General features: G+C 40.6%; 1 protein-coding gene across 2 annotated transcripts in view; it reads right to left on the bottom strand.

Annotated features, from left to right (window-relative positions):
- The window catches only part of cdk5 (cyclin-dependent kinase 5), a 299,214-nt gene that overhangs the window by 224,221 nt on the left and 50,243 nt on the right, over positions 1–24,750 (bottom strand). For both annotated transcript variants that reach the window (XR_007935240.1, XM_051928832.1), the window contains exon 3: positions 3,616–3,683. Coding sequence is in view for 1 of the 2 variants with exons in the window: in XM_051928832.1 (XP_051784792.1) it covers positions 3,616–3,683 (68 nt within the window). In the remaining variant the exon portion in view is untranslated. The remainder of the gene's footprint in view (positions 1–3,615; positions 3,684–24,750) is intronic.

Raw genomic sequence — 24,750 nt, forward strand, 5'->3', positions numbered from 1 at the left:
ATGTGTATGGATGTATATATGTATGTCTATATATGGCAGCATCATGCTGTGGGGGTGTTTTTCAGCTGCAGGGACAGGACCACTGGTTGCAATCGAGGGAAAGATGAATGCGGCCAAGTACAGGGATATCCTGGACAAAAACCTTCTCCAGAGTGCTAAGGACCTCAGACTGTGCCGAAGGTTTACCTTCCAACAAGACAATGACCCTAAGCACACAGCTAAAATAACGAAGGAGTGGCTTCACAACAACTCTGTGACTGTTCTTGAATGGCCCAGCCAGAGCCCTGACTTAAACCCAATTGAGCATCTCTGGAGAGATCTAAAAATGGCTGTCCACCAACGTTTACCATCCAACCTGACAGAACTGGAGAGGATCTGCAAGGAGGAATGGCAGAGGATCCCCAAATCCAGGTGTGAAAAACTTGTTGCATCTTTCCCAAGAAGACTTATGGCTGTATTAGCTCAAAAGGGTGCTTCTACTAAATACTGAGCAAAGGGTCTGAATACTTAGGACCATGTGATATTTCAGTTTTTCTTTTTTAATAAATCTGCAACAATTTCAAAAATTCTTTTTTTTGTCTGTCAATATGGGGTGCTGTGTGTACATTAATGAGGGAAAAAATTAATTTAAATGATTTTAGCAAATGGCTGCAATATGACAAAGAGTGAAAAATTGAAGGGGGTCTGAATACTTTCCGTACCATCCATACCCATCCATTTTCCAACCCGCTGAATCCGAACACAGGGTCACGGGGGTCTGCTGGAGCCAATCCCAGCCAACACAGGACACAAGGCAGGAACCAATCCCGGGCAGGGTGCCAACATATATACATATACAGTGGTGTGAAAAACTATTTGCCCCCTTCCTGATTTCTTATTCTTTTGCATGTTTGTCACACAAAATGTTTCTGATCATCAAACACATTTAACCATTAGTCAAATATAACACAAGTAAACACAAAATGCAGTTTGTAAATGGTGGTTTTTATTATTTAGGGAGAAAAAAAAATCCAAACTTACATGGCCCTGTGTGAAAAAGTAATTGCCCCCTGAACCTAATAACTGGTTGGGCCACCCTTAGCAGCAATAACTGCAATCAAGCGTTTGCGATAACTTGCAATGAGTCTATTACAGCGCTCTGGAGGAATTTTGGCCCACTCATCTTTGCAAAATTGTTGTAATTCAGCTTTATTTGAGGGTTTTCTAGCATGAACCGCCTTTTTAAGGTCATGCCATAGCATCTCAATTGGATTCAGGTCAGGACTTTGACTAGGCCACTCCAAAGTCTTCATTTTGTTTTTCTTCAGCCATTCAGAGGTGGATTTGCTGGTGTGTTTTGGGTCATTGTCCTGTTGCAGCACCCAAGATCGCTTCAGCTTGAGTTGACGAACAGATGGCCGGACATTCTCCTTCAGGATTTTTTGGTAGACAGTAGAATTCATGGTTCCATCTATCACAGCAAGCCTTCCAGGTCCTGAAGCAGCAAAACAACCCCAGACCATCACACTACCACCACCATATTTTACTGTTGGTATGATGTTCTTTTTCTGAAATGCTGTGTTCCTTTTACGCCAGATGTAACGGGACATTTGCCTTCCAAAAAGTTCAACTTTTGTCTCATCAGTCCACAAGGTATTTTCCCAAAAGTCTTGGCAATCATTGAGATGTTTCTTAGCAAAATTGAGACGAGCCCTAATGTTCTTTTTGCTTAACAGTGGTTTGCGTCTTGGAAATCTGCCATGCAGGCCGTTTTTGCCCAGTCTCTTTCTTATGGTGGAGTCGTGAACACTGACCTTAATTGAGGCAAGTGAGGCCTGCAGTTCTTTAGACGTTGTCCTGGGGTCTTTTGTGACCTCTCGGATGAGTCGTCTCTGCGCTCTTGGGGTAATTTTGGTCGGCCGGCCACTCCTGGGAAGGTTCACCACTGTTCCATGTTTTTGCCATTTGTGGATAATAGCTCTCACTGTGGTTCGCTGGAGTCCCAAAGCTTTACAAATGGCTTTATAACCTTTACCAGACTGATAGATCTCAATTACTTCTGTTCTCATTTGTTCCTGAATTTCTTTGGATCTTGGCATGATGTCTAGCTTTTGAGGTGCTTTTGGTCTACTTCTCTGTGTCAGGCAGCTCCTATTTAAGTGATTTCTTGATTGAAACAGGTGTGGCAGTAATCAGGCCTGGGGGTGGCTACGGAAATTGAACTCAGGTGTGATACACCACAGTTAGGTTATTTTTTAACAAGGGGGCAATTACTTTTTCACACAGGGCCATGTAGGTTTGGATTTTTTTTCTCCCTAAATAATAAACACCATCATTTAAAAACTGCATTTTGTGTTTACTTGTGTTATATTTGACTAATGGTTAAATGTGTTTGATGATCAGAAACATTTTGTGTGACAAACATGCAAAAGAATAAGAAATCAGGAAGGGGGCAAATAGTTTTTCACACCACTGTACATATATACACATATACATATATATATACATATACATATATGTATATATATATGTACATATACATATATATATACATATACATATATATATAGAAATTGCTTCGGTTCACGACCAAATCAGTTTACGACCAGAGTTTTGGAACGAGGGCTGCATCAGGGGTGGGCAGGAGGAGGAGTATAGGAACCTAATCAAGGACTTTGTTAAATGGTGTGACTCAAACCACCTACAACTGAACACCAGCAAAACCAAGCAGCTGGTGGTGGATTTTAGGAGGACCAGGCCCCTCATGGACCCCGTGATCATCAGAGGTGACTGTGTGCAGAGGGTGCAGACCTACAAATACCTGGGAGTGCAGCTGGATGATAAACTGGACTTGACTGCCAATGCTGATGCCGATGTACTTGTACAATGTACAGAGCCGATTATACTTCCTTAGAAGGCTGGCGTCTTTCAACATCTGCAATAAGATGCTGCAGATGTTCTGACAGACGGTTGTGGCGCGCGCCCTCTTCTACGCGGTGGTGTGCTGGGGAGGCAGCATAAAGAAGAGGGATGCCTCACGCCTGGACAAACTGGTGAGGAAGGCAGGCTCTATTATAGGCACGGAGCTGGACAGCTTGACATACGTGGCAGAGCAATAGGCGCTGAGCAGGCTCCTGTCAATCATGGAGAATCCACTGCATCCACTGAACAGTATCATCTCCAGACAAAGGAGCAGCTTCAGCGACAGACTGCTGTCACTGTCCTGCTCCACTGACAGACTAAGGAGATCGTTCCTCCCCCACACTATGTGACTCTTCAATTCCACTCGGGTTGGGGGGGGGGGGGTAAACGTTAACATTATACAAAGTTATTGTCTGTCACTCTTTAATTGAATATTGTTTTTTTTTATCAGTACGCTGCTGCTGGAGTACGTGAATTTCCCCTTGGGATTAATAAAGTATCTATCTATCTATCTATATAGCAAATGCACAAAGCTATAGGAGACAACTTGCTACAGTGTCTTTATTCTTAAGTTTTTATTTATTTGTTTCCCCTGTACATCAAATAGAAAAATATGCTTCTTAAAATATTTTATGGAAAAACCTGACATCTTTGAATATAACACTTTAATAGCAAAAACAAAATAGTTTAATCTTACCTTCATATGAAACTTACCGAACAATATTTTTATGTTTAAGCTCCTTCAAAAGACAAATTTCACGAAGTGCAGAGCTTGGGACACCCTATAATAAAGCAAAAGCCTGTGCTGTTAATCAATGTTCAATTCATTTTTAAACAACTACTTTAGATTAGCAGATCAATGAAGCACCATGTGTCAGGATTATCACATAGAATAATTTGCTTTTCCATCCACTTTCCATCTCATCCTTTTTACTGACATTCAGAGACCACATGCATCATCAACAAATTCATGGTATGTTACTAGATTTTTTTTTTTCTCCTCTTTTAATGTATCACTTGACTCAAGAGGTTTGGTACTTCTGCCTCATGGCTTACAGTGGGGCAAAAAAGTATTTAGTCAGCCACCAATTGTGCAAGTTCTCCCACTTAAAAAGATGAGAGAGGCCTGTAATTTTCATCATAGGTATACCTCAACTATGAGAGACAAAATGAGAAAAAAAAATCCATAAAATCACATTGTCTGATTTTTAAAGAATTTATTTGCAAATTATGGTGGAAAATAAGTATTTGGTCACCTACAAACAAGCAAGATGTCTGGCTCTCACAGACCTGTAACTTCTTCTGTAAGAGGCTCCTCTGTCCCCCACTCGTTACCTGTATTAATGGCACCTGTTTGAACTCGTTATCAATATAAAAAACACCTGTCCACAACCTCAAACAGTCACACTCCAAATTCCACTCTGGCCAAGACCAAAGAGCTGTCAAAGGACACCAGAAACAAAATTGTAGACCTGCACCAGGCTGGGAAGACTGAATCTGCAATAGGTAAGCAGCTGTGAAGAAATCAACTGTGGGAGCAATTATTAGAAAATGGAAGACATACAAGACCACTGATAATCTCCCTCGATCTGGGGCTCCACGCAAGATCTCACCCCGTGGGGTCAAAATGATCACAAGAATGGTGAGCAAAAATCCCAGAACCACACAGGGGGACCTAGTGAATGACCTGCAGAGAGCTGGGACCAAAGTAACAAAGGCTACCATCAGTAACACACTACGCCACCAGGGACTCAAATCCTGCAGTGCCAGACATGTCCCCCTGCTTAAGCCAGTACATGTGCAGGCCCGTCTGAAGTTTGCTAGAGAGCATTTGGATGATCCAGAAGAGGACTGGGAGAATGGCATATGGTCAGATGAAACCAAAATAGAAATTTTTGGTAAAAACTCTACTCGTCATGTTTGGAGGAGAAAGAATGCTGAGTTGCATCCAAAGAACACCATACCTACTGTAAAGCATGGGGGTGGAAACATCATGCTTTGGGGCTGTTTTTCTGCAAAGGGACCAGGACAACTGATCCGTGTAAAGGAAAGAATGAATGGGGCCATGTATCGTCGGATTTTGAGTGAAAAACCTCCTTTTTTGCCCCACTGTATAGTTTCTGTGATTTATTCCCATCCTGGTCATTAATTACCGTACTTTCTTCTAGCTGTTTTTCCCAACAGATACTTTGCCCTGCAATGGTATTATTCTATTAGACGTCAAAGCCCGAGTATGTGGGTTCAAATTCTGCTACTAATACCATGTGACCATGAGCAAGTCATTTCCAATTCCTTTGCTCAAAATGGAAAACCAAAAAAAAAAAATGTAACCGGTTGTATCTCAAATAAATCATTTTAGTATATCTGCATTTCTTTTCAAATGTGCTATGAACTGATATTTCATAGTGCAGTGGTGTCCTCCTTTTAGCCAATGCAATAAAAATGGTACCCAGCTTTTCACTAGTGACCAAGTGATCAGCTACAACAAGACTACAAAAAAGGTATATGAAGTTGCAGTCATAAGAAATTCATATTTGACTTTAAAAGATGCAATGTGTTATATTTCAGCTGAATTAATGGATCACTTAAAAATCTCCATTAGTCTTTCAGTTGTCATATTAATTATATTGCTCCTTAGCTTACATTGGAATCTGTTTTGTCATGCCCTACACTACCTCAGAAGAGAAATCATTTGTAGAGTAAATGGGAGTGCTTCCCCATGATTTTCCAACTGTTGGAATACCCTCAAGTAGCTAGTATCATCTTAGAAAAAGAAAATGGCTTTTACTAATACTAATGAGGTATGTGGTGCACCAAGAGAATCTAAGCTTGGAATTATAAATGCTAAGCTTTAAAGCAAAGCTTTAACTTAGATTAAAATGATATCACCGAATAGTAATTGATGATAAATAACAGCCAGAAGCAATCAAAAATAACTGACATGTATGGGTTTTTGGTTTTAACTCCCTTTATTTATTTATTTTTTTATATAGTCAATATGTTTTAAAAGGTGTTCTTAAGATTTCAGCAGTTGGATTTTACTGAGCATGTGCAATGCTTGAAGATAAAGGTTTCTAGTAAGGAAGAGATATTTTTGCTCAGCGAAATCTAGAGCAGAGGTTCACAACATATGGTATATGTGTCACGGGTTGTACCCTCACAGGTGGCGCAGTGGTAGTGCTGCTGTTTTGCAGTAAGGAGACTGTGGAAGATTGTGGGTTCGCTTCCCGGTTCCTCCCTGTGTGGATAGCACTTTGAGTACTGAGAAAAGCGCTATATAAATGTAATGAATTATTATTATTACCAGAGGAATTACCTAGTGGTACCAGAACAAAAAAAAAAAAAAAAAAAAAGACATTGCGAGTGCCAAATTAAAGCACAAGGAATTTGTGACATTTGAAAACTGAATTTTGAATTGCCCATTAAATTTTACTCTTCTGTAGGTTTTATTAACCAGTTAATATCACTTCCACACACTGATGTTGTCGTACAACAACAAACATAAAAGTTGCACAGATTCATTTTCTGACAAACCTAATTTGAAAAGTGTGCTGTTATTAAAGCAGCTTTAGAGAGCTCTGTAAATAAAAATGGCCTTAATTATTTTGGTATTTGCTAATGCACGTGGTAATGCCATAATGGTGCTTGAATGTTTTAGTATTGGTTTTAAGCAGTGTCCTGGGCAAGGTCATCTAAGTGGAAGACTCTTGAAAAATGTTAGAGAGAGCAGCTCAAAAACATTTTTGAAGATCAAATATTTATTGAATATCAATTATAACAGTGGATATAATTTTTGCTAATAAAATAAAAAAAAAATAACCACCAGGTTTCCCATAAAATAAAATGTCAAACGAAGGCAATGAGGATGACAGTATTAATAGCATAAATATTACCCCAACCCCACTCCTACCACCCAAAAAATATTAGCTCTATTAAAAATAAGAATAATAATAAATAATAATAACAATAATAATAAGTAAAAAGAAAATTGCCTGAGAAAAGCCTAGGAAGGGAATGCAACCTGGATGTCAGGCCCTGTTGAGATAAAATATAAGTAGAAAGCAGAAGAGAATAGCAGAAATCATTTCACAGTGAAAATAAGATTATCTTTGCAACTATTGTTCCTAAGATGAGAAAGAGCAGAAGGAGCATTACCCAAGTATAACAGGATTCCATCTGCATGAAATGATATTTTATGAAGTAAAGTGCTTAGCCATAACTGGAGGTGAATAGTTTGTGGGAACAAGGAGCAATGGCTAGAGACTCCAGAGAAAGATTAAAAAATGCGGACAGAAAAAGCACCCCAGCCTGGCATCTTCAAAAAATCTGAATGGGTTGAGAGATGTTTGAATTTATGAGTATAATCGGTATAGGTGAAGAATAAAATGTTTAAATCTTATTAATAAAGACATCAACAAATCCAACTGATCTCATAACCTGCCAAAGGAAATTCCAGAACATGAAGCCAAAGGCTTTTTCTGTGTCAAGACCTAATGAAACTGCCAGACTAGATATTGGGACTGCAACAAAAATATGGAAGAGGCAGCACATATTATCATCTGCCTGACAAAAAGAAATACCTGATCAGGGTAAATCAATTTGTGAATAACTGACTAATCTTTTTCAAAAGATGTTAACTGAACATTACTGAAAGTTTGTCACAGAAATCAGCATGTGAGGCAGGGGTGTGTTAAACCGCTAACAAAGGGTGCAGGGAGAATGCTCTGCAATACAAATTGGATCATGACAATATAATTAGTTAGTGACACTATTTCCAATGTATAATTGACCAATTAAGCTGCAAGAGATTGCAAAAGGGGATTCTACTCCGCTGGGCCATTCAGCAAGATCTTTAACCTAAAAATTGCTCTAGGGATCTGTATAATGACTGACTCAGTACCAAAAAACAAAAATACTATGGCATGCACATGCGCATTGGAGGCAGCCTGTGGGCTCTAATGATGGTAATAAAAACTTATTACAGACCCATTTCAAATTTAACGTCTCCTTAAAATGTTTGAAAAAGTAGTTGCCAATCAGCTTCAGTCTCACCTGACATATCACAATTTATTTGAGAAATTCTAGTATGGCTTCTATACCAGTCATAGTATAGAAATGGCACTAACACGTGTTGTAAATGACATTCTGATATCCTGTGATGAAGGAAACTCCACTGTAATTATGTTGTTTGATTTAATCACAGCATTTGATACCATTGAACATTCTGTTGTACAACACAGGCTGAAAACAAACAATGGGCTTACGGGCAATGTCCTTGCCTGTTTTATTTCCAATTTATCAAACTGATTCCAGTATGTACAGAAATGGGCTGACAGTACCCCATCATTATACACAGGAGAGAAATATGGTGTCTGACAAAGCTCAGTACTGGGACCTTTACTGTTTTCTCTTTACATGCTTCCACTGGGAACTATCATTCGAAAATATAACACTAATCTTAACTTATACAGAGATGACACCTTTCTTTTAGACCAAATGAGATTTCTCTGATGATGTCCTTAATTAGATGAGTTAGTAAGTTGAAGGAGTGGATGGATGACAACTTCTTGTCTTTGAACACAGATAAAACAGAAATGTTAATTATTGTAGAGAGTGATGTCTATCACAACAATATTTTGTCATTATTTAACTTTGTTGGAATCACCATTAGTTTTACTGAATCACCCTGCCATTATCTTTAACACTAGAATGTCATTTAAAGTGCCCATTACAAACTTTCCAAAACATGTTTTTTCCATCTTAAAAATTTGGAAAATTAAGGAATTTTCTAAATATTCAGGATACTGAGAAATTAACACATGCATTTATTTCTAGTTGGCCTGACTACTGCAATGCAGTGTCCACTGGCTGTTCAAACCATTCTTTAAACAGCTTTCAGTTAATTCAAACTGTTGCTGCAAGAATTATTACAAGAACAAGAAAATGCAAACAAATAACAGCAGTTCTTAAGTCCTTACAGTGGCTCCCAATTAAGTTTAGGACAGATTTCAAACTACTTTGAGCATATAAAGCCTTAAATGGCCAAGGTCCTGCTTACTTAACTTATTAATTACAAATAGGAGTGTGTGATGTGCATCATCTATGATATCTTGTTATTTAACGACATGCAAGCTAAACTTATCTAGTATGTGCAAAACACAATCAAAAACACACCATGAGAGTCCACACATTCACCATCTCATGTAACCTAACAGTATAAACTACTGCGTGTGCATGCACAGTCAGTGCACCACAAGTGAAGCTGCCTAAAAGTGAATGAATAAACAGCACAAGGGGATAAATAGCCTCGCAATCTACGTTGTTTTGATTTAATTGCAAGACGTGGAAGTGGTTTGGCTTTGAAAAGACTGATGTTGCTTTAAAGACAGCAATGTGCAAATTATGTAGGAAATAGTTTGCCGCTAAAGACAGCTAAAAAACTAACTTGTTTTACCATCTGTGAAGTGAAATTGGTCTAGCGCGGAGCCCTGTATGTAGGTGTCAGGCCAATGTCCTCAATTCCAAAGCACATTTTTTTTCCTTTCACTATTTAAAACACTCATACAGATCCAGAAGTCTTTGACCGGCTATTTAAAAAAAACACTGGGATTCAGAGAAAGCAAATGGCACACTTCCACTGAAAAAGAGATCAAGAGCGACTTGATAATACCTGTGATGGACAGTGATGTAAATCCACTTGAATGGTGGAAAACACATTAAGTACATTTTCCCCAAATTGGGGAATTGGGGTTTTCTGCATGGGAGGAAATGTAACATGTAAATGCACTAATCTGTAGCCAGATGCTGTGGACAGACCAGTGTTTCAGCCAAACAACTTGGAAGTTTCCTCAGTAGAATTTTATAACTTTAAATTTTTTCTGATATCTTTGTGCAATATTGGACAGAACTTGAAGTTAGTAATTTGTTTAAAAATGTTATAGGTTTGGGATTTTTTTGTATCTTTGGGCAATATATGATGGAACTTGTTTACAAATGGCATAGATTTTTTTTTTGTCCCTGTGCAGTATTTGACAGAACTTTGAATTTTTACATTATAGTACGGTATGTTTGCTTTTTGTTCTTGCTTGCATGCTGCACAATTCACTTTACAGCAGCGCAATTTATGTTCATCTGGACTGTAATGTTAATGCCATGTAGTTCAATTATGATTAGTTTTTTTTACTTCTGTTGGATTCATGTCTTGTTTACATTAAGGCCATGTTTAAAATGCTCTGTTTAAAAGAAATAAATTGTGGCAGTTGTAACAACTCGCCTAATTAATTGGTGGAACTGTTATTTAATGCATCGTCCCTTCCTCCCTCCACAGAACAGAGGACTGACATCCATTCCATCGCTTATGTCATGTAAGAGCCATTTTCCTAGTTATATAAAATTCATAAATATTTTACTAGATGACAATGCATAATCTATGGGAGGTTCCTAAAACCCCCATAAGTTGTGTATAATTGGTATATTCTAGCTATTTTCTATCTGCTTTGACTAAACATTATTCTTCAGTTAGTGACCAGCCTTGCCATGTGTAAGGCGTAGAAGGCATAAGGTTTTAAACCGTGCCCATGCCTTTAAAGTGTGTGAAGTAACTCGTGCTGAAGTAAGCGCAGAGCCGTATGCTTAAGGCGTACAGAAGAAGTTAAGAATCTTTAAGTATAGAAAGAAGAAGTAAAGAACTTTTAAGTACAGAAATAACTAAAGTTTCTCAAGAAAAGCTAAGTTTAGAGAAGATACATTTTCCTTTTTTTTTTGCCTTTTATTCTACGTGTGTAACTACTTTGTTCTTTATTCTTGTGTGGATTATATGCCTTTAACTTTCACTAAATATTTTTTAAAGCAAACTTTTGGACTGAGAGACTTCTTTTGGCACGCGTTTTACCCGTGCTTGATCTCGCCTTATACTTCGGTGGCTACATGTCACTTACGTTATCCATCCTCTTGGACCCGCACCTTCCTCCCAAGATCATTTGAAGTCAACAATTCCGTCATTTTCAAACAGTCCTGCTTTGAACTCGAGTCTTTAAAGTTGGCCAGTAATTTTACCTGACAACTCTTTTAATTTTTTTCCCCCCAACAATTATGTGAGGTCACCAGGAGGTATCTCCAAGTCTTTATCATTGTCCCGATTCAAGTACCGAATTCATGTATGCATTCACATCAATGCCCTCAACAGGTTTATAGTGTTTAAATGGGAGAAATGATTAATAATGTAAGGAAGGAATGATGATTGGTGGGGCAGAGAAGAAAATATAGAAACAAAAGCAATTTTTTTTTGGGCAAAGGTCAAAAATACAGCAGAACTGGCCAAACATTTCAAAAAACATTTCCAAAAGTTTAGCATCCAATATGCCTCAAACCAGAATCACCATGCCTAGTCTCCAGGAATACACTGAGGCAACTCCAACAACAGAGTATTGCTTATGACAACATCAATGTACATTTTCAGCCTGGAGCTTAGTCTCTTTTTATAATGCTACATCAATCTATTTGTGCCATAGATACTTATGGATGCTGACTCTCTTGATGTTTGACCCGAGGCATTGAAACACAATATTTTAAGGTTAGCTATATTAGTAAAAATGAAGACATCAAAGTATTGAGAAATAATGAACAAAAAGATTATGAGGGGTTGAGAGCAGAAATGTCTGACCCCACCAGAGTTCCAGGCAAAAATCTATATATATAATTCACTAAGCCGCCGACAAGTAGCCACCCATGGAAAGCACGCAAGACAGCCACGCCCACCAACTCTAAGACCATTGGATACGACGACAACTCGCAGAGCCACGCCCACCAACTCGGACGCAGCAACTCACAGAGCACAGCATCATTCGCGTTCGTCTCTGCTACACTCCATATGCACCTCTGAAGAAGTATGTTTGTCGTGGATGTGAATCGCTGTATGCGGCGTGTAGAACAGTTTGCGAGAGGTATCCCATGGTCTTACAGTTGGTGGGCGGGTGTAATAAAAAGGTTTTCTCTGTAACAGGAGAAGGGATGAAATAAAGGAGTAAGAGGGGGTTGGTCACTTCAGTGCAAAACCAGCTACAAAGATTGGAATGTCTGGGATGATAGCGAAAGAATGTGCAAAAAAACTTGTTTCTCAAAAAGGGTTTCAGAATGTTTTAGGGAAAGGTTAATTAATGCAAGATGTTTTTCTGTAAGTTGTTTTGATGTCTCTAAGAAGGGTTGTTTTAGGCTTAGTAGAGATAACACATAAGTTGCCCGTGGGAAGAGGTGTGCAGAAACTGATCACTTCTGTATACACTGCTTACACGTAAGCCATTTTGGGCAAGGACACTCAATTAGTATATAAGGGAAGGTTCCGCCCTCAGTTTCTTTGGAAGCTCAACCGTGGGGAACGTGCACACCGCCCGGTATTGGACCAGGCTCACGAGTTGATCCTCTGACGAGACTGACACGCGGGCTCCCTCAGTCTACTGGTCTAGGATGATGGCTCTGGGTCTTTTGATATTACTGTAAGTCAATAGTATAATTCATATATTGATATTACTGTAAGTCAATAGTATAATTTATATAACTGTATTACTGTAAGTCAATAGTATAATTTATATATCTGTATTACTGTGAGTCAATAGTACAATTCCTATATCTGCATGTATATTGCTATTATATTGTATGTAACTGATATTATATCTGAACAAGTAAACACAATTGAAGTATTGGACCTTTCCTCTCTGATTCCTGCCTGCTTATTTTCTGTTAAAATCTTTGAACCATTTTCCCAAACTAAAACATTTTGGCATAGTCGGTGGCAGGATTCTGGGGAATTTGGTAAAATATTGAATTATTAAGTGAGGCAAAGGAAATCAGAGATGTTTAAGAAAAAGGATAAAAGCCCTGGCGCAGCTCCTTTACCTCTCCCCGGCTGGGAAGAAACAGTATGGGAAGACTGCGCCAGAGAATTGAGATGTGGGGGGGGATTAGCACAATATTGGCAGAGCTTGGATCCCCCAACACCAGTGAATGTACTAGCCGCGCTTAAGAAATGTCAGGTGTCTGTAAAGGAACCCATAACGGGCTTGCAGACGCGGTGGTGGGTTTTGCTAACTGCGGTTAAAAATCTGGACAGTCTGATAGACGAAAAAGAAAGGGAGATTAAGAAAATGCAAATGGACTTGGCGGATGCGTTAGGGCGGGCCTCAATGGCCGAATCCCAGGTAGCTGTATTATTGCCGCGGGTACAGAGAGCCGAGGGGATGGCGGAAAAGGCAGCCTTTTGCATAGCCAAGGTGAATGCGAAAAAGAAGCGCAGACCGGATGTTGCGAAGGTTAAAACGTTTGTAGCCGCAGCTAATGTCCATGAGTGGGATCCTGAAAAATGGGATGGTAACATTTGGGATGATGATTATGAGGATGATGACGGACCCGATGCAGGGTCTGTAATTGATCCTCTGCCTTTACAGGCTAAACCCGTGACACGTCGCAGACTTTTTACTGATGCACAGGGTAATGTTAGGAGGGGAGATGTTTATGAAGATTACACTGCACAAGAAAGAGAAGGATTTAGATCACGTTATGCACAAGGGCGAAATGAGCCAGTAGACACATGGCTTGTACGCTTGCATGATGCAGGAGCCGGGCATGTGTCACTGGATGGGGGGGGGGGATGGTAACGAATTTACAGATTATGCCATCGATCCCCATTTTAAACAAGCAATGAGACAAGAACTGACCAAGTTAGAAGGGGATAGATAGTACGTTGTTGGCGCTGGCGGCGAACGCAGCATTTGAAATATATCCGCACCCACAGAATTGGCCTGAAGTAAAACCATGGACGACTTTGCAGCAGGCGATTCGAGTGGTTAGAGAATTGGCAATGAGGGACGCCGTGGTAGCGGGCCAGGCGGACCAGTTAGATTTGTTCCCATTTACATCTATGGCCAGGACCGTCCTGATAAGAACAGCCCCTGCTAGTTTGAAAGGAATAATAATGACTCTTTTACTGAATGAGGTAGGTGCAGGAGTGGGGGAGGTTGTGACTAAATTACGGGATTTAGGTGACCTGGGAGAGTGGGGAGGAGCCCCACCAGGGACAGCTGCAACACAACCCACTGGGGCTACATCAAGGGATAGCGCCTATAGGACAGGAGGAGTGAATAGAAAGGAGTTATGGGGAGCGTTAATTAATGCTAAGGTCCCTAAGGAGGAGATAGATGGACAGCCTACAGGAGTGCTCCTGGACCGGGCAAAGAAAAAAGGACTTATAGATAAGTCTGGTGGAATAAAGAAACGAGTAGCAAAGGCAGAAGTACATTCACTTCTTACCTTCGCTGAATGGGAAAAATTAAGTAAAAAGCATGACGAAGTTCTTACCTTTGCTGAGTGGGAGAAATTGAGCAAAAAGCGTGATGAAACTGGCCCCTCTTCATCTTCTGAGAGCTCCTCGGAGGAAGAGGAGGAGGAAGATAGGGAGAAAAACCGGCGTAAGAGTAAACACAAGAAAGGAGGAAAGAAAGCCAAGGGCAAAGGGAAAGGGAAAAATAAAGGAAGGACTTTATATCCCGTTGAAGAATTAGAACGCGCAGCACGAGATTGTTAGGGATGGGGCCAAGCACAGGTGAGAGCCCTAAATTGGCATGATGCGGACATTCAACCTTTTGTACCGGTAACGATACATTGGGAAACTAAAAACAAACAAATAGTAAAGGCTCTCATCGATACGGGTGCGGAGGCCACTTTAATATATGGGAATCCATCTAAATTCAAGGGGAAACGATTGACAGTGCAGGGGATTGGGAGAACGGACATCCCTGCCACTCAGGTGACGGTGATGTTACAAATTGGTCAGTTGCCCGTGAGACCCTACCCCGTACTAATCACCCCAGTGAAAGAGTATATAATAGGGATGGATCGTCCACAGGTGGCAAATATACTGTAATCGCATGCTGGCATACAGCCGGCAAATGTCAGCGTGCATCAACAGCATTTCTGAAGTTTTTTAGGTGTACGGTAGAATCAGCTTTTACAGCTGTGTTTTCTTCGCTAAAAATGGAGACAGCAGTAGTTGCAACAGAAACTTTAACGGCAACGTTAACTGTAGCAGTAGCAATAAAGAGAGTCGAATCGGAGGCCGTTGTGCTTTCCTCGAGGAGGGCGGAGTCAGCTGCGCTAGTCAAAGACGCAGATAAGGTGTCTCTGCATAAAGTGGAGGCAAAGGCGGTTAAAACAGAAAACCTACACTTGTCTGCTGGTCAGACAGATTGTGTATGGTTAATAATTATTATAAAGCAGTTAGATGAGGAGGCAAAAGAGAGGAGTAATACCTGGCTAAAAAGTCTCGAGCAGCTAGCAGTACACGTAGCGATGTATATCAAGAATGCCATACGGATTAAACAACGACCGTTCAGTGTTAAAGTGTGTGATTTGATTTCGGGGTCTTTTGACCCTGAGGAACAGCAGTAGAACTTAAGCTGGTTATTGGGAGCACTCCTTTCAAAGCCCCTGTGTTGATTATTGCTGCAGAGAAAACAATATGTATATTGGAGACGTCAGTTTACAAGTAAAGCTGCTATAATGTGAGGGTTACTTGTATGTAGTAATGAAGGAAAGTGTAAGTGACAATATGGTGTGCATTTGCTTAAACGAAATAATTGGTATGAAAAATGGCATGTGGCAGTATAAAAACAGCCAATGCCAAATTGCAAGTGAAAACAGAGGACTGAAAGAAAAGGAAAAGAGTAAGAATGTTTTCTTCCATTTATTCTCTACTGCACTGCATTCTCTGTATAATTTTGAGGTTTAAAAATGTTATACCAATAGTTAATTCATAACTTTTTGTAAAAGTAACCAGTGCTAAGATAAGATTTGATTTTGACATTGAATGTGGAGAAACTGGTGGATTTGTATAGCCATTGTAGACTGCAGGGCATGAGTTGAATAATGTGACTGAAAACTAAGTAAATTAAAGAAAGAAATAGAGGAGATGAAAGCAAAGCACGTGTTTGTATATGAAAGCTTTTGAAAGTACTGCATTTGAATTAATGGAATGGCCATTTTAGCAGTTAGTTGGAATGAAAAAAAAACTTATTGGTGTTTCAAGCAGCACATTCATATTGGGGAATAAGTAAATGAAAGGCAGTGGCTTACCATCCAGTCTTTGGAGCTCAGCATGTAAAACAAAGGGGTGAAAATCCCGAAGGGACACTACGGGCATGTATGCCCAAGATCAAGTCTGGCGCTAAAGGGAGTCACTGTGCTAGCAGGCGTAATTGACGCAGATTACCAAGGGACCGTCAAAGTTCTGTTACAATCCTCAATGGGGGATCCAATCAAATTGACTAAGGGAGATCGAATAGCACACTTGTTAATAATACCAGTTCACATGGGAAAAGTGCAGGAAAGTACTGCACCAGTAGTTAAGACTGGCCGGAATGTGGGGGGATTTGGATTAACAGATGCTCCTAAATTGGTTAATGGGGCGAAGGTGTGGGTTAAACAACCCAATGAACCACCCCGCCCGGCAGAAATCATCGCAATGGGACAGGATTTGATTGTAACTGTTCTATACAATGGAGAAGAAACATGGGTAAATGTTCCTGTAAAACACTGCTATAGACGGGAGTGAGGAGTGGGTGCAACATGCTGTGTTCTTGTTTTACAGAATTGGGGGTGTTCTGAATGAAGTAGGAGCCACCACATTAGGAGGCGAGGCAACGGAGACGACTCAGGTCCGATGGTGGTGGAACAATTTCAATAAGCCCATACGTCAGGAGAACACCACGTGTCCGGAGAATCAGTCTTGCAATGTCCTCAACATTACGACTGGTGACGGGTGCACCATCTACTCCTCGAACTTGAAGGTGCCGGGGGTAAAACCACAGAAGTATCTGATTGAGTGCTCTGAAAACTTAAATATTACCTGGACGTCGAAAGTAACTTGGTGTATGGGGCCCTGGAACGGCTCCAAGGTACAGTGCGAGGTTAATGCAACATCAGGCGAATACACCTCTAATAAGACTGGGCCCATTGGCTGGATCAATGCAACTGAAATTATTAACAGGACTATACCAATGCTTGCTATAGCCGTGTGGGCCAGAACCCCCATAACGAGACAGTCACATGTAGAACCAATAATTGACACATGTAAACTTGTTTCTATGACAGCAAAAAGGACTAAGGTTACATGGCAAGTGACGTTTCCACTGTTGCCACAGTGTAAGCGTGCTAAACGGGCATGGTATGACACTTTCTTAGGAGGGGTTGGCACCACCCTAGGAACTTTAAACACCGTAGATAATGAAATAACTGCAAACAAGCTTGAGAATGTGGGACGACATACTCACAAAGTGGCAGACCAAATGGCTAGGTGGTTACCTCAGTCCATGGTCTCTCATCAGCAAACAGTAAACTGGGAACAACGCGCTTCAGATTGGATAATCACGGCTAGCAATGACACTCGATGGCTAAATGTCTCAACTTTCATGAACTGGACTGTATGCACTTTTAACATATTACAAGCACAGATACAGAAAAATAACATGCAAATGGCTTTAAGGACTAATAATATGCAAATATGGCAAGATATATGGAACATTAGCAGTAGCTTATGGTTAACGGTTAAACCTGAAAATACTGAGTGTAATGATATAATATGTAATGGGTATTGGTTTCAATATAATGTTACCACTATGATAACCTTGTGTAGATATCACGTTTTACCTGTTGTTGCACACGGACACCCTTTGGTGCTGCTTATTATTATTATTACTTTAATGACTATATTCAATTGCTATGTGTTTTGTGTTTTAAAACGAATTAATAACAGAGCACGACAGACAAGGTTGCTGATTTTGCGCTGAGCGAGGGACCGATTGTAATAAAAAGGTTTTCTCTGTAACAGGAGAAGGGATGAAATAAAGGAGTAAGAGGGGGTTGGTCACTTCAGTGCAAAACCAGCTACAAAGATTGGAATGTCTGGGATGATAGCGAAAGAATGTGCAAAAACTTGTTTCTCATAAAGGGTTTCAGAATGTTTTAGGGAAAGGTTAATTAATGCAAGATGTTTTTCTGTAAGTTGTTTTGATGTCTCTAAGAAGGGTTGTTTTAGGCTTAGTAGAGATAACACATAAGTTGTCCCGTGGGAAGAGGTGTGCAGAAACTGATCACTTCTGTATACACTGCTTACACGTAAGCCATTTTGGGCAAGGACACTCAATTAGTATATAAGGGAAGGTTCCGCCCTCAGTTTCTTTGGAAGCTCAACCGTGGGGAACGTGCACACCGCCCGGTATTGGACCAGGCTCACGAGTTGATCCTCTGACGAGACTGACACGCGGGCTCCCTCAGTCTACTGGTCTAGGATGATGGCTCTGGGTCTTTTGATATTACTGTAAGTCAATAGTATAATTCATATATTGATATTACTGTAAGTCAATAGTATAATTCATATATCTGTATTACTGTAAGTCAATAGTATAATTTATATATCTGTATTACTGTGAGTCAATAGTACAATTCCTATATCTGCATGTATATTGCTATTATATTGTATGTAACTGATATTATATCTGAACAAGTAAACACAATTGAAGTATTGGACCTTTCCTCTCTGATTCCTGCCTGCTTATTTTCTGTTAAAACCTTTGAACCATTTTCCCAAACTAAAACAGCGGGTCTCTGTTAGTTGCTCTTGCGAGGTTCAGTCTCTCCCTGTGCATTTCCTGTGCGACACACACACACACACACACACACACACACACACACAGAGGCAGCGCGAGAGCCGCACACACACACAGGCAGCGCCAGAGAGAGAGACAGACGCGCGCACACACACAGAGGCAGCGAGAGAGAGAGCCGCGCACACACACAGGCAGCGCCAGAGAGAGGCAGAGGTACACACACAGGCAGCGCCAGAGAGAGGCAGAGGTACACACACAGGCAGCGCGAGAGAAAGAGCCGCACGCACACACACAAGCAGCTCCAGAGAAAGAGCCGCACGCACATGCACGCACATACACAGGCAGCGCCAGAGAGAGACAGACAGACAGACACACACACACACACACACACACACACACACACACACAGAGGCAGCGAGAGAGAGAGCCGCGCACGCACACAGGCCGCGCCAGAGAGAGAGACAGAGGCGCACACACACAGGCAGTGGGAGAGAGAGACAGAGGCGCACACACACAGGCAGTGAAAGAGAGAGAGCCGCACACACACACAGGCAGCGCGAGAGAGAGAGAGAGGGCTGGACTCATAAGGTAGGAAGGCAGTTAAAGAATGCACTGGGCTTGATTTTGTTTTCACTTCTGTTTACAGAGATCGGTTCGTAGTGTGCATTTTTGAAATGTTACTTTTCTTGGTGGTTTATTAAATTACAGATTTTTTTTTAAATGTTCATTTTTTGTTGCTGTAGCGCAAACTATTGCAGTGTTAGTTTTCTCTGTTGTTCAAGGTTTTCTCAGTGTTATTCAATGTTTTTACATTTAGTTTACTATTACGCTGTGCATTCTATGGTTTAATTAACTATATTTGTGCTTAAAAACTTACAAAAATATATATTTACATACAGTTCGAATGGTCTGGAATGGATTAATTGTATTTACATACAATCCTATGGGAGAAATTGCTTCGGTTCACGACCAAATCTGTTTACAACCAGAGTTTGGAAACGAATTATGGTCGTGAACTGAGGTTCCACTGCATTCTTTTCGGTTGTGACGCATGACCGCGTCCACCACTGCAAACTTTTTTACACCCCATGGTCTTAGAGTTGGTGGGCGGGTCTCCGTGAGTTGCTCTTGCATGCGGGCACATGACCAGGCAGTGTGTATGCTTCGAGAATGAGGGTGGACACGGCAGGACCATCTAAGAAGAGGCATGTTTGTCGCGGATGTGAATTGCTGTATGCAGCATGTACAAGATGCACTTTTTAAACCCAATCATGTTACTGACCTGTTGCCAATTAATATAATTAGTTTCAAAATGTTTCTTCAGGTGCTTCTTTCAAGTACCACTTTCTTTTCCAGCCTTTTGTTTTGAGATGTGTTGCTGCCACCAAATTCAAAATGAGCTAATATTTTTCATGACATAGTAAAATGTCTCACTTTCATCATTTGATATGTTTTCTGTGCTCTGTTGTGACTAAAATATGGGTTTATGAGATTTGCAACTCATTGCATTCTGTTTTTACTTATGTTTTAGATAGTATCCCAAAATATTTTGGAATTCAGGTTGTATATGGCCTAATATTCATATGTGGAGCAGAATTTCAGCTAATACTGAATTAAATTTTTAGTGTGCCACCAACATGTATGTACTGCATTACAAATGGTTGTGTAAGCAAACTGCTTGAATTTAGAATAATAAATATTATTTAGGGAAAAACATCACATATCTAAAGCAACAGTCATGTGAAAAGCACGTAGACCCATGAAATCGTTCTTTTTCTTTTGCAACAAATATGGAAATGCCAAAATACATTTTATTTTTAAACATTAGAACAATCTAGTTGAGAACAGGCCACTTAGTCCATCAAAGCTCACCAGTCCTATCAAGTTAACTGCACAAGTTATATACAGTATATGTATAATATTATGGGCTTTGAATAATAACAATGTACATCTCTAAATATAAAAGGAAATCCTGGAATGGAAAGCAAATGCAAGGCTACGATACGTGATAATCTCGAAAGACATTTTAAAGACCTGCGAGACCAAGGAGACTTGCCATGGTGCGTCTCGCGGGGAAACCGTAAACATGAGACTTGGTGCCAAGAGATTGTCCCAGGGCCATAGCAAAAAGGACAGCAGCTGTACAGGCTTTAAAAAGATTGAAGGGCAGCGCGACAGCAGCTATAACCCCCCTGCTCCAAACACGAGCAGCGTTATACATCCTGCAAGACACGCCCGGGGCCAGTAATAAAAGACAGGTATTGCTTTTACAACGTCACGCGAGACCAGGCAGTGAGCCATCATTTAAAACAAGTAAACAGACCTCTAAGCTAGCAATTGTTGGATTGTTTTTGGCAGACAAGCATCATGTGTTCCCAATAAGGTTGGGCGGTATCCAAATTTTGATACCGTCAAACCTCCTCCCTATTTTACCTCGGTATACGGTATTACCGTGAATAATAAAAAAAAATGTGACGTAAGGCTCAGACAGCGTCACCAAACTGCTGGCTTGTGCCTAAACCGTTCAGAAACTGAATATCAAACACTAATACTGAAACAATAACAAAATAACATGCAGAACAATATTAACAACTTTTATTAGCAACAAATAGCAGTTTATAAAAAAGTGCAAATACAACAGTCAAACAGAATTAAATTAACATAAACTTCCAGAACAGTTTTCGCGCGGAGACGCGCACACAAATCAATTAAATTAAATCACACTGCCTGAATAACTTTTAATAACAAAGAAGAGCAGCTTATAAAAAAGTGCAAATAGACCCACAACAGTCAACCAGAGTTGAATTAACATAAACATCATCCATATTATAAAAAGTATTGCAAAGCAATAGTCCTAAACAAAAACTTCTTTCCAGTCTTCTTTCCAATATCGTTTTTAACGTAAACCAAATAAAAATACCTGAATCAATTAAATAAATAAAAATAAACACAGTGCGAATAGGAACGAATGGCAAGTGGCATCAATCTAGTCAAGATTTTTCGCTAGAAAAACCAGCATGTTTACTTTGTCTGGCTTTAACAGGGCATGTTGTGGGCGGACAACTTTACCTGCGGTGCTGAAAACCTGCTCCGATGGTGTGCTTGTGGCAGAGACGCACAGGTACTTTCGTGCCACTCGCGACATCTGGGGAAAACGCCCGGCAGCATTTTTCCACCAGAGAATTGGGTCCTCGTCTACTTGAGTAACTGGCTCCAAACAGTAGGCTGTTATTTCAGCTCCGACTCGGTCCTCTACGGTGCCGATGCCGACGGGACCTACCATTACATCAAATTTTTTTTGCAGCATACTTCCCAGAGTCATCTTTTTTCGTGAGGGTGCAGGTTGCGCCTCTCCCTCTTCCACTCTGATGGCCACTGGACCTGCTGCCTCTAAGCTCACGATCTCAGCCTGTAATTCAGCCTTGGTCTCAGCCAATGCGTTGTCATCCGTCTCATATCCTCCACGGTAACGAGGGTCGAGGAAAGTGCATTTTCGCAATATTTTGCGCACTGAATTGGATTCATACTTGGCCTCCAGCTTTGTTAGAATTCCAGTTTTGATTGACTTTGTTAGCGGGAGGTCATTTTCTGACGCAGCCAACACATTGTCCCTGCAGAGCTGTAGTATGGGGAGGATACAGGAACTGGTCACATAATTTTCTCCTGACAAAATATCAGTGAAGTCACCGACTGGTTTCAGTGCTTCGTGAACAGCTTTCAAGACGTCCATGTCCTGCCAGGTCAGGGACAGGCTGCTCCTTCTGTCATCAGACAGGACGTGTCTGATCGCTTGGGCCTGCTCGAGGATGCGCTCCACCATTGCCAGTTTGGAGCCCCAGCGAGTTGCGCAGTCCTGCCGACGGATGGATGGATGAATTAATTAATGAATGATGAATAAACGATTAAATGAATGAATAGGCCTAAATAAACAAATGAATGCATAAATAAATAAGTCCATTAATGTATATTATTCCATTTGGTCAAATTTGCATTCACATTTATTTTAGGCTAAATAAGTCCCTTATGCGCATCAAGCCTGCATTTATTTGATAAAAAATACAAGAAAAAAATTACAATTTAAAAAATGGTTTTCTATTTTAATATAGTCTACTTTTCAATATAATTTATTTATGTGATGCAAAGCATATATATATATTTATTATATATGCCCCTTTTTTTATATTTGAGCCCCTGCCCCTGAGGAACTCTCTGCACGTTTTATGCTTACCGTTATGAGACTATGTTTTGGGAGTCCCAAGTCCACTTGCTTCTTGTGGAGTTCATGCTTACGTTGCCAGCTGTGTGAAAAGGCCCCGACAATATTACGGCATAGTCCGAGGGCGCGCTCGGTTTTTTGCCTCTGGTCATGCAATCCATTTGTGATAGCCAAGTTTCGATTGTGACCGAAGCAGTATAGCCACGGCCAATGCAGGGACCTGATTGAGGCATGAATGTTGGCAGCGTTGTCAGTGGTTATGGCTGAAAGTTTTTTCTCGTCAAGTTGCCATTCCTGAAGTGCAGCTCTGAGCGCAACAGCAAGATTGTCCGCTGTATGACTCTCAGGAAAAAACGTAGTTTGGAGGCATTTGGATTCAAGTTTCCAGCCAGGTGTAATAGTATGGACAGTCAGAGACATATATGGTGTCATGTTAACTGACGACCACATGTCAGTTGTTAAGGAATAACTGTCTGCCGCTGACAGCAGCACTTGAACATTGTCTCTAACTTTACTATATAAATGTGGGACGGCTGTTTGTGAGAAATATTTCCGTCCAGGCAGCTCGTACTGGGCATCTAGGACCTTTACCATGTCCGTAAAGGACTTTTTTTCCACTGTGTGGAAAGAGACCATTTCCTTCGCCAAGTATTTTGTCACTGCATCAGTACAGGTTTTCCAACGGACACTGTCCCTTTTGTACTTTGTTGCTATCTCGAAGGCCCCCATTATCGTCGGCTGCGTACTGGCGGTGGACCTGGATGTTGTTGGTCCTGCATCGGGAGGCGTTGAAACTGTTGCACTGAGTGAACTCGGGTCCATCCTCGCAGCAGTGAGTGGATGGTGGTTTCGTATATGCGACCTTAGGTTCGAGGTATTTCCATCTCTCGCAGTCACCTTTTTGTTGCACAATTTACAAATTGCCTCGTCCGTATTTACCGCCTCTCCCTTCTCATTCAGTCAAAACCCAAAATACTGCCAAACTGCAGAAGTTGTGTTCTTTTCCGAGACCAGGTCACTTGGTGCACGACTCGCCATCTTTCCCCACCTCTCTCTTTCTCCTCCACGCTGTCACGTGATGACAACCACGCATACGCATTTTTAGGCATTAAATAAAATTATATTTAATCCTTGTCTCCCATATAAGTGCATTGTTTTTATGACGGTATAACGGTATTGAAACTGATACCGTTGCTATTTTTAGATCCTGCGGGATACCATATTACCGCCCAAGCCTAGTTCCCAGCTCTTAAAACAACGACATGCGACAGGCAGAAGAGGCAGCTAGCAAGCAGCAAAAAGACAGCAAATGATCCGAAGGCATATCCTTAACGTACATTCAGCCGTAACACCCTTCACAACACGAGCAGTATTATACGTCTGGGAAGAAAGACATGTACCCAGGCACGTGGCCAAAAATAAAGGACAAGTATTATTTTTACAAAAGTTTTTAAAGTAAAAGTGAAAATAATGCATATGTAACCATTCACAAGAAAATAACAATCACTTTAAATTGTAGATTGCCTGTCTAAGGTAAAGTCATCCCTGATGAATGGGGACGTGGGAATGAGGGGTCCTTTCATCGGATTAGCAATATTTCAGATGTGGAATGGCAAAATGGGGAGGCAGCTTGATGAATGAGGTCACCAGGACTTAAAACAAATCCAAATCATGTTATGTGATATCATCTAATGTGAAATTCTACTCCGTACTTCTAGAATTTTTATTTTTATACTGTATTGAGGATTTATTCTGTTCTATGCATTGTACTGTATGGCTCAAAATTAAAAGACAATGAGTAAAATGACAAAGTAGAACTTCATAAAGTCGTTTACAAACGTTGGCGCTAAACACATGCAGAGCAGGTTAGAGACTATGAAACCAGTGAAATTAGAAAGGCTCAAAAAAAAAAAAAAAAAAAAAAAAAAAAAAGGCGCTATATACATGTAGAGAAAGTTAAAGGATACGAAAGTAGGAAAA

This window comes from Erpetoichthys calabaricus, chromosome 6, assembly GCF_900747795.2.
Source record: "Erpetoichthys calabaricus chromosome 6, fErpCal1.3, whole genome shotgun sequence".
NCBI classification, from domain to species: Eukaryota; Metazoa; Chordata; class Cladistia; order Polypteriformes; family Polypteridae; genus Erpetoichthys; species Erpetoichthys calabaricus.